This window comes from Vanellus vanellus (assembly GCF_965231255.1).
Source record: "Vanellus vanellus genome assembly, chromosome: 7".
Lineage (NCBI taxonomy): Eukaryota > Metazoa > Chordata > Aves > Charadriiformes > Charadriidae > Vanellus > Vanellus vanellus.
Genome location: NC_138912.1, coordinates 19,933,276 through 19,948,897, shown reverse-complemented (window position 1 = coordinate 19,948,897; position 15,622 = coordinate 19,933,276). Strand labels below are relative to the sequence as shown.

The window sequence follows — 15,622 nt, the reverse complement described above, 5'->3', positions numbered from 1 at the left end:
TCCCCCTCCTGTTTTCTTAAATCAGCCCCATCTTTGTTATTAAGTATCACTGGTTGAGCTTCCTTTTGGGCAGCATATTCTTACTGTGAATACATCAGACTTTTTTAAGACCAACAGCAAATACATTAAATCATTGAAGGGCACTGTATCTATAATACATTACACTATTTGGGTTAGCTAATTCAAATAGGTTAACATGCAGTGAGAGCCAAAATAAGAAACACAGCAGCACAGATAAGAAGATTCTTGTCATAAAAGACTCCCGATACTATAACACATCAAACAGACTTCCAGAAATAAGAACAAATAGGTGTTTGGTATGCATAGAATGTCTGTCATACGAGCTACCTCCTATAATTCACTCCACACTTCCCACTACTCTCTTTTCCGTGTGGTCAGTCTGCCACCGTTTCTTCCTCTGACAGCACTGACCAACACCTCTTGCAAGAGCTGCTCTCCCTTTTGCAAGCAGGGGGTCACAGCTGTGGACTTCACCTTCTTGTGAAGAAGCATGACACCACTGAGCTTTTCTACAGAGCTGTTCAGTTGTGATCATGAGTCAGCTCCCTGATTATGTCACATTTATCTTCACCCTTTTCAACAAAGAAAAAAAGGGCATAGTTCAAATCAAAGAAACTGCTTGTGAGTTGTAAATCCTTGTTTCCTGTGAATTATTGTCTTTACGCGTTATACACTATGACCACAAAAACCACAGAACTTCTGCCACGTCCTCCCTGATGCAGCAGTATCTCCAGCTACCTCCAGGTTTTCTACACTGCCCCACAAAACCCTCAGTCTTCTCCCATGTTCCCAAAGCTCACCACCCACCCACCCCACAACATCACTTCTCTGTCTCCTTTGGCCGTTAGCTAAAGAACGGACAGTAGAGGCTGCAATTAATCAGAGCTGCATATTTGGGCAGGGGCCAGCAGGCTGCCTTCATGCAGAGTGAGCCAGGGTTGATTCCTCCCTGCCCCTCTGTAAACGGCTAAATAAAATGGTGTAAATATCTCTCGCCTCTGCCCAGCTAGTGATTTTTATAAAATGTGAGAGCACTTAATATCTTTGGGACCTCTCCTGCTCTGTCCAATTCCACCGAGTTGTGTAACAAGTCCACAAATCACTGGAAGACACTGACAGACACTGCAGTTGTGTAACGGTTGCTTACTGCTGAAGCTGAGGGAAAAATGACACTATCACCACCACACAAGTTTCAGCTGTCTTGTTCTCTGCCAGCATGTCTTGACTTGGGGGAAAACCCTTAGGTTGCTCCTGAGATTGAGCATGCATGCCCACATCTCCCCATCAGTGCTCCCTCATGGTCCTTTGTGGAGAAGTTTGCCTCTATCAAATCACCAGCCACAACTCTGGTTTGTTGTCATCTCCAGCTTTCTTACACCATACTTTATACACCACAGTTTTTTATTTTGTATATATATGTATATACACACACACCCCCAAACAAAACAAGCCATGGGGCTTTATTTATATATATATATATATATATAACATTTATATATATATATAAATGGATATATAACCACTATCATAGCTACCTCACATATTGCTGGACAATCACCACAAGTGGCACACGTCCATTTCCAATAATCTCATCCTGGAATTCCCACCAACCAGAATGAAAATTCTGTTCTTCCCTGAAAGCCACTGGCAAAGGTAGTTAGACTAAACATCAGTTACCTTTGTGCGACTTGAGTCCGAACCTTGCTTTGGATCCAATATTAAGTTTTTTTCTATGCTGCTGTCAGGACATTTCACATTAAAAGGCAGAAACAGAGCACAGCTGTGACAGCATAGTTATTAGAAAACCCTTACACAACACTGGATTTTACACTTTCGATCACATGTATAGCAATAAGAAAAATGAGATTTTAAATCCCTCTCCTTGCCACAGTCAGCTAGAAGCTTAGCAGGTGCTACATCTACATTAAGATTTGTAATAACAGCACCAGGAAATAAGTAAAGCCTCGTTACTTGTTTTGTTTGCATATGAGCTCTTTGTAGGTAACACACACCCATCAGCTTTTCAGGTATTTGAAAGGACCAGTTTCTGCCAAGTTTTGATTAAATTCTTCTAACAAAGAAGTGAATACAGCTTTCACATAACACACATTATAGATTTCTTCACTCTTACTTCACAACTTCACTGTAGCCACCAGGAAGTTGTAGATACGAAGAAAGCTGTTTGGCATAGCAGGCTAAAGCACACAGTTGAACTTTTCTGCCAAAATGGGAGGGAAAGAGTGAATATTTATTTTCCTTCTATCGTATTTTTTTTTTTTTGAGTTAAAAACCTCCTATGGTTATAAATTTAGTTCTTATTTTTTACTCTCAGACCTAGTGGGAAAAATACATCAGCACACAGCTGATGAAGAACGTGCATATTGACGGATTTTATTCTTCATTTGGCTTTTCTGCAACAGTAATAATTAGAAACGTAATTCATCCTCAGGGAACGTTTACGTCTCAGAAGAAAGTTTGGCAGCAAGAAACAGGTGCTGTAAGTCATTTCTGAATGCAGAAAGTCCATACTATGCCTCTAGCCTCCTGGGAGATAGCTTTTTTCTCTGGAAGTTTGGCCAGGGTTTCAAAATGATATTGTATATTTGAGATTTTTATATTATTATAAATATTATATATACACTATATGATGTATATATTTATAGTATATATTTGAAAGAGTGCTAACTGCAAATTAGGCTCTGTCAGGATGGTTAACATCTAGAAACGATAACGACGCTAGTACATGAGTGCTAATTTACCCCATTACTCTATGATTAAAAGGTCTAAGAAAAGAGCAGGGAAGCAGGAAGCTGAAGCTCAATAGGCAAAGGAAATAAAACAGAGAATCAGCTTGTTACGCTGATATGGCTGAGTGCATGTGCCTTTCCACTTATAACATGCTCTGCTCTTTTGTTATTTGTCCATAACTCTCACAGAAAAACAGCGCTTTCCTGCTAACTGTGCCAAGGGAGATGAAATTCCTTCTTCTAAAAAATTAATCAATTACTCAAGATACAAGTCTGAGTCACAAAAAGAGAGGGGAAAAAAAAAAAAAGCATATGGCATATGTGATAAACTATGCAATTAATTTCCCGAAAGCAAAGGACACAGAACAGTGGGCTCAGGGCCTAGGTTCAAGGGGGGGGGGGGGGGGGGGGGGGGGCGGGCTGGTTATTAACAGGGTCAGGATTTGCTCAAAAAGCAGGTAAAACAGCAAACTACCAGTTGTGGTACTTGCCAAAGAGTGTCGCTACACAGACTAATTGTCTGCCAGCCAGTTGCAAGCTATTGATTTTGCTTCGGCTTTCCGGCTTAGGAAACATGCACACTCTGTAGTACAAAATGGCGACGCCATAAACTGGCAAAGCCATTCCCCACAGGCGAGTGGCAAGCAGCACCAGACCCTGCCGAATCCGGGAGGAGCCACGGCTGTGGAAACTGAGGAAAGGCACTAGCTGGAAACGCTCAACCCCACAGAACAAGCAATTAAATAGTCTTTTGATTTCCTCACCACATTAGTAGCAGAGCTTCCAAGCCATTACTCACTTTCTTAAGGGTCCAACTTTGCTCTGGGCCTGGTCGCGCTGGAACTGTCGCTGGCGAGAAGCTTTGACGCCCTCAAACGCTGCGTCCTGTGGCTCTACCCCAGCACGGCCCCGCTGACCCAAGAGGCAGAGACCCCAAAAACCCTGTCCCTCACACACCAGAGGACCTGGCACTTGCTGGGCACCCAGGGAAGACACCCGGCGTGGGAGCGTTGGAGCTACCCCACCACCCACAAACACACTCACTGCGCAGTGGGGAAGTCCAGTGTGGGTTAAGGTCACTTCAGCGATCACAGACAGCCAAAACAAGACGTCCCTGGGCTAGGACTGGGGGGTGGTGGGGGGGAAGCCTTCTCTCCTGCTCCTTTGAGCTGGGATGAGGTGGGCCCAAGTGGGCTCGAGAGAGGCAGGTGGGAAGATAACGAGATGCTCGTCTGCTGGTGGAAAGACCTAGAGAGAAAACACCTGAAATGCAAGTCACCCTGCCTGGAGCTGGATAGGGGAGGAAAGGGGACAGAGCCAAGTGCTTGCCTTTTCAGATGTAGTTTTCCAGGATGGGTTGGGAGGGATAAGCCTCCGTTTGCAGCAGGAGGGGTTCTCAACTGATGCAGGCACGAGGGAGCCATCATCAGATTGCTTAAGTGAAAAAACATGGCCAAGCCGGCAAAGCAGGTGGCAGTACTCCGGCAGTTTTCTGAAGGGAGGAGGCGGTGGCTATCAGCCACCACTCAAGGGAAGTATTTTGGGGTTATCAGGAAAAGAGAATACCAGGGGAGAAGTTCTCTAGGATTCAAAAAGAGGGGAGGCAGCTGGTAGGCGTTTGCTCCTGCTGTGAGCTCGACTGCCCAGCTTGTAAGGGGTATAAGCTGCGAGAGTCAGAGGAGTGTGCTCACACAGTATTAAATCATTCCAGCCCTTAGCACCCATTTATTTCCCACGTTCATTTTTCTGGATAGCTTGACAAATGCCATTGTGTCAGCTATTTAGACTAACTCTGGATGTTTTGTAAATAAAACACTTAAAGGAGCTTTGTAATTACCCAAGCGTGTTGTTTCTTAGGGGTGTAATCTTCCACAGCTTCTGTGAATGTCTGAAGAGGTGTGTGAACAGCCTTACATCAATGCAATTTATAGCAATGCTTTTTCATGTCCTTTTGATAAAGAGGGTACATCTTGGTCACCTTAAAAACAGATTTTATGGAGCTCATCCTAGACTTCGGTCTACATAACCCCTGGGATTGTTTGCTGCTTAGTCCTGAGGATAAATAAGAGTACCTGCCATCTAAACTCTCCCTGGAAGTATAGGTAACACTTCCTTCCACATCCCTCAAAATCACCTATCTGTGGTATTGAAGTTTCCCTCAACAGACTGAAACCAGAGTAGTCACGTTTCTGCCTGCCTGGCCTACAACCCATCCAGCCTGGTTTGTTAGCTTTTTGCCTTCCCACACATATCCCATTCTTATCTTGAAACTGAGCATGGAAGAGGCACTCCAGTCCACGTGCCTGTAGATTCTTTTTTTTAACTTAATCTTATACCTGATAACAGAAAAGTATGTTTGCATTCATGCTGACCGAAGGCGGAGCTCCCTCTTGCAGGCTGCTGTGTTTTGCTGCCGTGCGAATTTCCAGAAAGAACTGGACAACAGAAAGGAAAAGCCATGTGTGGGTGCGGAGTCTGTACCACTCCAGCGGCAAGAACCTGAGGGCTGAAATCATCTCTGCCACGGTGGGGAGGAGAGATGAGAGCAGCACTCCAGCCATACCTGACGGGCAGCGTGCGCTGCGCAGAGGGAGAGCGACGGAAGCGCCTGCAGACACATGGGGTTCCATTCCCGTTCTCTCCCTGCCCACACCTACAGCCTCGATCACGGCAATCATTGCAGTTTGGGGGACAAGGGTGTTAGTAAGCTTTAGATATCTTCTTTTTAAAAAGAAGAAAGTCTGTAAGGAAGTATTGAAAAAACGCAGCATCGTTTTCCACAGCTAAAGGCCCCTCTGCATTAATTCTGTTCCCTTTAAAGCCTGGAATGCTTGTGTTGGTTGGTTTTGGGGGGTGTAGGGTTTTTTTTCTGTGTCCTAAGCAGCTTCAAATTTCCATAAATTAGAAACACATTTAAGTTTTGGAAAACAATTGTTTGGCAGTTGTTTTTATGAGAAAAACATACTGCAAACACAACTACAGACTGTGCTAGAAAGACCTTTCAGGTTGAGCTGTACTGAGCAGTGCAGGACCAGCCTCAATATTTGAGCAAAGTGGCACATCAGCCAAGCCCGGCACACCAAGCCAGGGGTTTAGACACAGTTTCCATGTAAATGTGATAGTAGGCTTGCACTCATTAGTCTCTCAACCAGGGTAATCTGGGAATAAATCCACAGGAGTTTTGTATTTTGAGAGAGTCCAAGATGACTGATTTTTTCAGATACAGAACCGTAACTGGTTCAAAAAGGGTTGCATCGATGTAGACAGGTAATAGGGGAAACTTAATACTTCTGCATGAAAGCAAGAATAAGTAAAACTGCAGAATCAACTGCTGAGTCCACTAAGATAAAGCCTCATCAAAGAGTTATTCACTCCTTCCAATAACACTGAGAGGCAATGGATGATAATTAAGCATTCCGTCATTACAAATTGCTTCAAAAGTAATTTAGAGATAGCATAGTCTGATAGCCCAACGAGATACTAGTTTTTTATTTAATCCAAGTAACACACTAGATTAACCAAGTCACTAAATCCATCAATGACATAGATTATTTTTCAAATCATAAAAAATCATAGCTGTAGACTGTAGGCTGTGCTGGTTTTCCCCTGTAAAGTACTTGCATTTGATCGACACGAATAAGGACAAAGCCCTTTCCAGAAGTGAATATTGACTCAGCATGACTCTAAACTTCATAAGCTCTCTCTGAAGCACCTGAAGAACACACTGTCCATCAGTGCTGAGAATGCACCCACTAAGCAAAAAAATGTCCCTTTGCAGTGTTGTATACTGTTACACCAAAATTGCCAAACTGGGTATCATTTGAAAAACTCAGCCTAAATTTCAACAGAAGTATAGTGCTAAATGGCGAGTGAGAATTTGGGAACTCCTGCAATTTGTAAGATGAGACAAATAGTTCAATATCTAACCATGTGCCTAAGAACTAAGATACAGTTACAGAGAGAAATGCATAAAATCTTACTTCTTTGACCTTTCCTAAATTAAAATTTTTAAAGATTAAAGTAAAATGGATGATAGCAGCATCAAAAATCTCATAGCTTCAAGGGTCTGTGCAAACATCCTCTATTTACTCACAAATGACAACAGATCAGCTTTTGGTAGATGAGATAGGAAATCTGTGTAGCACATCATGTCACAACATAATGAGGAAGGAAGCCAGGAGAATTTTGGAACCAAACAGAGAAAGTTGGGTTTGGTTTTCTGACATAGACCCTTACAGTAGAGCGTCACGCCGTTCCATTTGTCTGGTACAGACTTGTGGTAAAGAGCATGGGGAAATGCAAATATATGAAGTAACATCTGTAAAATCCTGTTCTAAAATCTCAGCACCATCAATACACAGAACTCGCTGTGCTCTCACGCTCAGTGGTACAGTATATGCTGAACTTTCAGTGAAAACAGGAAAAAAAACAACTCTTATTTGCTTTATCTTCAGTATATGGTTTTTGTCTATATTTTGCTTTTCATTGAATTGCAAAGGCCTGAAATTACTTGTCTGTCTGGGTCTTTTTCTTGTGAGTTTTTCTTATACGTACACCTAAAGTTATACAGGACACTGTTACAGAAAGTGCTTCAAAGTATACACAACATGGAAATTGTTTCAATCCCTCACCCTTTAGAGCCTAAATTACCTTCAAAGCACTGGAGAAACAGGGACAAGGTACACTATGTCATGATGACGAAGTACAGATATTCCTAGCATGGAATTAAATAAGCCATTCTGAACACGTACTAGTCAAATTTTCATATGACAACTAATTTTTTTTCTTTTTTTTTTTTTTTTTTTTTTAGTATTCCATGTTCATGCAATAATTAGCCTTTAAACTGAGATTACAGGTCTGATTGGCAAGAGGTTCAGCACAGATATAACCTGGGGGAAATTCCATACTGGAGGAAATGCATTCTTGGTGTGTGCCTGAAGTCATGGAAACATTGAAGACGTGAAGGAGCGAGGAGCAGGCAGGATCATCATGCGGTACATTGCCTCCTTCCATTGCCACTTCAGTCATCCTCACTGTTGTTAAGCTACGCTGTCAATGCCAAATGAAACTATATCTCACTTGACTTGACAAGAACAAGCATAGTTTTGTCTGCAGCTGATGAGGACTCTGGCACAGGTTGCCCAGAGAGGTGGCAGATGCCCCATCCCCAGAAACATTCCAGGTCAAGTTGGAAGGGGCTCTGAGTAACCTGATCTAGTTGAAGATGTCCCTGCTCATTGCAGGGGGGAGTTGGTCTAGGTGACCTTGAAAGGTCCCTTCCAGTCCAAACTATTCTATGATTCTATGACTCTATCTCCAGTAGTAACATATTTGTTATTTCAACTCTTAAGCCTCACACAAAAAAGCAGAAGAGTCCCTGAGGGTTCAGCTACAACCTTTCTGGTGGGATTTGCTCATCAGCTTCCTACAGCAACGTATCCAAGTACCAGTTAGCCTTAACCTTGCTTACGCAGACAGCCAACAGTACTTGAAACAGGCCGTTATAGTGTATAGTTACAATATATAGTTATATTATAAGGTATAACTCACTGAAACCACAGAGCACCCCCCTCCGATGCTCAGTATTTGCCAAGCTGAATTAAGTGGGATTTCTAGAATTGAGAGGGAAACGTTGGGATACCTCAAAATCAGAGACTGTATCTTGCCTCCTGCATTTGGCAGAAAAAAAGAATACTTCCTTCTTTTTGTAGCACACCCCAAGATACTTAAGATTACCATCATCAGAAAGATTGGGAATTCTTTCTTTCAGCTGAATAGACGCATGGCAAAAATGCCAGTTTTGTATTCTTTTAAGCCTCAGTTTTTGCTCTCAGGATGTGTCGTGTTCTCACCACTGAAAAGCAGGGTTGCTCTGCTGTGATATCCGGAGAGCAAGTATTAAGATTGCAGCATTTCGTACTGTTTAGGAAGATGTTTATGAAAATTATTGCCTGTTATCAAAAAGATGCAGTGTCCAAAAGTGCTGTTGCCTTTGTAAGTCCACATTGTTGGAAATACTAAGGGCTCTCTCTTCTCCTGGACAAACAGCCTCTGTAAGGTCACACAACCCTCTAGACATAACATAATGACAAAGACATTTTTGGATGATGATGCGTAAGTGTTCATTACACACTCTCTTCATTATTTGCACTTTCTCTGTTCCCATCACTATCCTGAGAAATTTATTAGTAATACAGGATAGAAGATTATAAGCATTAAAATGTTATGGAGTGGACATAAGAAGCCCGTATGGACCTCTGCTGAATGAGACATAGAAGACCTGCTTATCTTTTCATGCTTATTTTTTTCAGTGTGATTTCTGTGAGACTATATGGCAATGTTTTATATATAAACTGTTCTTCTAGCAACATGCAGCCAGCTTGTTCTATGGTTTAGGATCCTGAAAGGTTTGATCCTATTCCTCTGAAATCTGCTTGAAAGAATCATCTATTTTGTAGAAACCCTGATTATTTTCCTCACCAGGTTTTTGCACGCAAGTAACAATTAATTGATGTGGTTGTGAAGGACCAAGGCTCCTTTTTATTAAGGGGCTGCCTTATGTTCTGCTCTCACATCGTAAATTTAGTGAAAGTTACTGAAGCTTCTCAGAAATGTAATAATAAAATGTCACTGTGGCTTTTTAAACTGCATTCTTCAATATTCTTTTTCTACAAAATTGAAAACTATTTAAAAACAACATGTTATTCTGGAGAAATAGTAAATGGTTCACTTTTGAAATAACATGACAATATTTTAATAAGAAAAGTCTGAAACTCAAATAAACAACACCTATGCAAAAGGAATCATACCTGTTCCGAATATGAACAGAAGAATGAATAAAATGAAACAGAATGTAATTTTAAAAGGATGACTGTATTTATTTTCTATTAAAAACAGACAGTACATCAAAGTTTAAAATATAAATATCAAAATTATTGCACAGTTAGCCAGCTAGCTTTGTTTGGCAACAATATTTTACAACATCATTGTGCAATAATATACTCTGGCAGATTAAACTCCACAAAAATCCACGATGTGTACCTTTTCTGTTTACATCATAAATCATCCTACAACAGTAAGATAATTGTTCTGGCGTATGTATAAAACACCATACAGTAATACAATGCATGCTTTATGAAAGCTGGAGCTGGAAAGAAGGAAAGAAGAGAGAATGTCTCTTAATGCTTCCCTTACACCTTTGACTCAAATTTAAGCAACAGATATTTACCCTCCCATTTGCAGTCATTTACCATACGCAGTTCCAAGTATACATACAAATACACATATATTAAGAGGATTTGTTATAAATAGCTATTGCTTTTATAGGCAGCTTCAAATATACAATCTTCTGTATGTCTTTCAAAAATTAATGTCCCAGTTTAGTCTATAAAAAAATAAGAGTTCATCCACAGGTAAATGTCCTTAATTAGAATGCGACTCTGTGAATGTCCCGAAGAGTTTGTCCCAGTGAGTGAAGTAAGGAGCATAGTTCGATTTGAATTTCAGATGATGGAGATCATGATGTGGTGCTCCTCCGTACAAACCAAAAGGCACAAGTCGGTGAGTTGACCACGGAAGGTCGTATCCTGAATGGTCCTCCACTGACAACCAAATGTTTACAAGGAAGAAAATCATTTCTGTCAAAGGATGGCACCCGAGGAGCACTGGGTTGATAGCAGCAAAAAATCCCAGTGAGAGCAATTCCCATACACTGGAATACTGTGTAGTAAGAGCAAACGTTGACACATGCTTGTGGTGCACCTTATGGAAGGTCTTGTAGAGCCAAGGCACCTTGTGATGAAGCAAATGCCACAGGAAGTACTCGAAGTCAAACAGAAGCAGGCAAACTACTACTTCCAGCAGGACCTCAGGCAGCTCTGGAGCCATCACTGGTAGATTCATTGGTCTCCAGTACCAGTGGACAAAAGTCACTGGGAAGATCAAAACAACATGGTGATATGCACTTTGAATAATGCAAGGCACCATCATTCCAAGAGTTGGATAGTTCTGCGGCTGGATTTTGTATTTTCTCAAGTTCGGTAGTCTAGTGCTTAAAAAGTCCAGTGCAATATATGGAAGACAGAACGCCATGTATGCCGTAAAAGAAAACAGCACTGGAAAAAACGGTGACTTGATAAATGGCTCCTTTGCTGTGACAAAGTCCCAAAGGGACTGAAGGTACAACCTGTCCCGCCGTCCATCCATCGCGTAGCTGAGCAGCGCTCTGTCTGGCAGGCTGCTGTTCATGCTGATGGCGGTCTGAGAGGTCTGTAAATCCTGCAAGCCTTTATCTAGCCTGCTCAAGGGAAAACTCCGCCCATCAGAAATCCTCCTTGCTTAGTAATACGTAGCTTTAAAGAGGAAGTTGCCTTTCCTGTTATACAGAAGTGGAATCATGCATTACAATCTCAGAACAGAATTAGCTGGCCAGGGCAATCACTGGAACTCTGCAAAAGACTTGGATGACAGGAAAATTAAGCAGAAATACAGAAGTCTAACACTGGAAGTCAGAGAAAGAACGTAGGAACATTTTCCACTCGACTTAGTGCGCACACTTGAAAAACTGCTGTCTCTTACTAATTTTAAGTTATGTCATCCTTTTTTATCCGCTTGCCTTTATAGGTAAGGAAATACAACCTTCCATTGATTTTTTTGTGACTGCTACCAAAGATGTACGTGTACCTAAACCCCAGGTCTGACCTGTGGGTATTTGGTGGGTAATGGATGTGTGCTAACACGCATTTTCTTAATGATCCTTCGGGTATACAACAGGGTAAGTCAAAACCTTAAGGAGCCCTAGACTACGCTTCCAATCAATGTGGTGACTTGACTTATCTCCATCTACTTTTGAGGTCCTGTTCTCCTTTATGCTCCCGTATCTACTTGACATGGCAAAAGCCACCTGACTTGACCAGATGCAAAACTGAGCCAACAACTTTTGAAGAACAAAATATCCCCCAGTTGCTGGGATGAATATGAGGTAAAACCTCATTATGCTTCTGAACAGATATTTAGTGACAAGTATTATTGCATTATTACAATATTCACTCCACATCTCAACAGTTCTTCGAGCAATATAATATGGAAATCATTCTTCATCCAAGTATCAAGCAAACTTATGTAGTTAAAAGATCTGCTGGTTAGGTCTACCTCCTTTGAAGGATCTTGCTTTGACCATAGGCAAGCACACAGCAGACAGAAATTGGCAGGCTTGACTCCCCACGTTTCTATTTTGCTAAAAGTATTTTAGGGGTAAATGACGGAGGTTTTGTTTTAACCACTAAGACATCACTTCTTTTGTGCTTTTAGAAAGAGACAAACAAAGCTTTGAACATTTAGGGAAACAGAGATTGCCATCAGCTTCCTATGAACTCACCTCTTTTGTAGGTACAGCATTTATTCTAATATTGGAAATGAGCTCAACTTCCTGGATGGCTTTATTACCTTGCTCAGATGATCTTAGTTCTTTGCTATTCAGAAAAGAAATCTGATGGGGGTAATGGAGGCAGAATTTCCTTGCTTCTCAATAATGAAGAATGATTAATTAGCAGTGACCTTTTCTGAAATATGCGTGGACTTCTAATACTTACGTTTGCTTTCAGTCTCAACGATTTTCTCTTCAAGAGATTCTGCTCTTAAGGAGGTGCATATTTTGCTCTCTTCTTAGACTCCAAGGAGTTTACTGTAACAGTAACATCTGTGCTACTATTCAGGCAATCAGAAGTTATTTGTTGGAGCCAGGTATGCTGCAGCCTTCAAAGACTCTACCTGTTGCATATACATTTTAGAAATAGATTCATATTTTCTGCTGTTGTGAGACTGTTCTGTTGAACTCCATTAATGCAAACTGTCAAATGTAGTGAAACTAAAACCCAGTGAGAGACACTAATTTAATGGATGAGGACCTATATCCAAGAGCTTCATTTCAGTCTTCTGATTCTATTTTATACTGACCCTGTTTCACAATAAGGACATGAAAAATGCATTTGTAACTCAGTCAGCGTCTGGGTCAGAAAATATTCTAGTGAGAGATGTTTTCTGTTGATTTATGTAGTTACAGTCAGAAATGAAGCCTCCCAGATGGGATACATGATTTTCTTATTTTATTAGAATTATGCAGAGGCTGAATTTATTCTATAACATATTCCAAATCTGCCCAAAGGGAGATTGACAGAAATTGCTCAGCTGCCCTGAAGACACTCCTCCAACTAATCCCTAATAGCCATGCAAAGTCTCAAGAAGTTTTAGAACCACTGCTGCCTATAAGCTAAAATTTAAAGAATAGGCATTTTGCCTGCAGATTACATCATAGAAAAATATTCTTAAGTCCCTTAAGGAAAAATAACGGAATCCTGCAGTCTTATTACTAGTACATCCTGCAACACAAAGCCCAAGCAAGGCGCAAGGTGAGCAGAACTTACCTGGGAGCCTGGGGTAGCCCTGAGCCGGGCTGGGCACGCCACAGGGTCAGCATCCCATCTGCGGGCACGCCGCAGGGTGGGCTCTGTGGGCAGAGCTACCCTGGCTGGTACCGACCGGGGCAGGCTCAGCAGAATGAACCCTCAGGCATCAGAGAGGGCAAACCCTGATCCTCCAGAAACTGAGTTCAAGCTCTTTGGCTCTGCCACCAAGAAGCACTTATCATATCTTTCCGCTTCGGTTTCTTCGTCAGCGCAAGGTACAACGTGAAGAAAAGACAAAGTACACGCAAATCCTTTCTGTACTTAGTTCAGCAATACAACCCCAGCCTTTTTCGCTCAACTTGCGATGCTGCCAAACCTTCCCATGTGTTACAAGACTCTAAACGGTTCTCTCAAAAAATCAAGACTCCTGCTACAGAGTTTAGGTTGAAGGGCACATAGTTTGGAATGAGGCCCCGCAAAGGGTCTTAAATAGATTCCACATGAGCACAAGATGCAAGCACCTACCCCAGGCTGCACCGTTAGGTACAAGCTATAAGGTAAACAGCAAAACACTAAGTGAGTAGGAAAACGAGGAAAAGTTAGCAGGGGGGGAAACCAGGATCAATATACTGACACTAATGTCACAGCAGCAGAGGCAAAATTTCTTTAAACCTCATCCTTCTCCTCTTCTTCCCCCCTGTGTGGTAGGATTATTATTGTGCCAGCAACAAGGCAACATCCCAGTGCATGCTGAGCCTTCTACCAGGAAAAGCGCACTGGGGAAGAGGGTTGATAACTTGTTCAGGACAGTAGCAGGGAAGCAGGATAGTAACCAAAGCAAAGGACGGCAGAGGCAGTCAGTCCCTTCTCTCATTTTAAAAGAAATCGCTCCCATGCTGGAAAAGCACAATAAATCTGAGGTCCTCACATCCTAACTCACCTTACTCCAAGAGCCTGAGAGCAAGGAGACACAGTGTTCAGCAGTACTCATGGCAGCTCTGCGAGGGTGCGGGTCTTAGCCAACTCTTTATGTCCCCCCCCCTTACTCCCCCCCCCTCCCCGGTCCCCGGTCCCCGGCTGCAGCTCAGCTCCGCGGCCAACAGCACCCCCCAGCGCAGGCACCGCTCCCGCCGCCCGCCCCTGCCTGCGCGGCCGAGAGAGGGCTCGCTTTCTCTTCACGGGACAGTTATACATATATCCCTTAGACGTTGTTAAAATGTTCAGGGATGATAAAAATGTACACTGGTTTGCAGCAGGGCAAGCTGTCACAGACCTTAGAGGTGTTAACAGGCTGGGAGGGAAAGAGGGAGCTTTGCCTATGAGCATCATTTCAACCTGGAGTCTCCGGATGTTTAGGTACACCTAGATTCAAGTCCTGGATCTGAATCCAAAAAAGGGACATGAGCTTCTACTCTTCACATCCCAGGGGAGCAGCCTGAACCCCACACCCATGGGTATGCTGGGTACCTGAGGATGAACAACGCATTCCTCTTCAGTTCTGATGAAAAACCTCAGCCTAAGCACAAAATATTTTTCTTAACAGAACTAACATATTTCTTAATCAAAATATTTTCATAGCAACACTCCACCTGCCCAACAAAGCTTCAGTGAAAAACCTCTCCAGTCAACACAGGAAGAAAGCTTTAACAAAGGTTTTTTTAATTACTTCCTAACAACAGCTAGGGATGGAAAGCTGCCAGCGAAGTAAATGGTTAATTCTCAAGCTTTAGCATATCAGGTTCAGTTTACAAAATAATAACCATCAGGTAAAGATCCTAGAATTCTTTCATTCACAATTCGCAATTCCATAGTGAGAAACTGATTCACATCCTCTACAACCACACACGTTCATTTCTGGAGCAGTCAGAATGCAATAGAGATACTTTTCAGCTCAGCATCCTCAGAAAATAAGACTTGGTCAATCATGTTACAGGTGTGGCTAATGTCCATCCAACCTTCATAAATTTTTATTTCATTGATGATTTCAGTGTAATCTGACTGCAGGGTGGCAATCTCAGTAGTATTTTGTTCATATAAAGTTATTTGAAAATAGGCGACTAGAGATGAGAGGCCATTGTTAGCACTCCCACGGCAGGCAATGCCGCAGCACTGGAAGGGAGAAGACATTATAAATGCTTTCATTACAGGAAAATCTTCCACAAAAATCCATGTTTTATTATATATCAGAAAACCTATTCCTCCATCAAGGTTTTCCTCTCATATCTTCTGGATTAGAGTCATTTGTGACTTTTCCTAGTATTAAGGTATTCATGTTTCCTTATTTTGTATGGCACATTCACCATACAGAGTGATTATTGAAAACGGACTTATTTTGTTCCCAAACTGACAAAACTGTTTCTGTTACAGGGCCCAAGGGAGTAGGAGTTCTGTTTTACCACCACTTCCTATGCTGAGGCACTTCTGTGTTGTTTCAGTTGATGTGTAAACTTT

General features: G+C 42.0%; 2 protein-coding genes across 2 annotated transcripts in view; both read right to left on the bottom strand.

Moving 5' to 3' along the window:
- The window catches only part of ACTA2 (actin alpha 2, smooth muscle), a 475,038-nt gene that overhangs the window by 104,438 nt on the left and 354,978 nt on the right, over positions 1-15,622 (bottom strand). The window lies entirely within an intron of this gene.
- On the bottom strand, positions 10,029-11,210 carry CH25H (cholesterol 25-hydroxylase). The gene has a single exon (XM_082486442.1). It carries the CDS (start codon positions 11,013-11,015, stop codon positions 10,191-10,193), a length of 825 nt encoding a protein of 274 aa, XP_082342568.1. The 5' UTR covers positions 11,016-11,210; the 3' UTR covers positions 10,029-10,190.

Coding starts and splice junctions, on each gene's coding strand:
- CH25H (XM_082486442.1), bottom strand. CDS start 11,015: ATGAACAGCAGCCTGCCAGACAGAGCGCTGCTCAGCTACGCGATGGAT.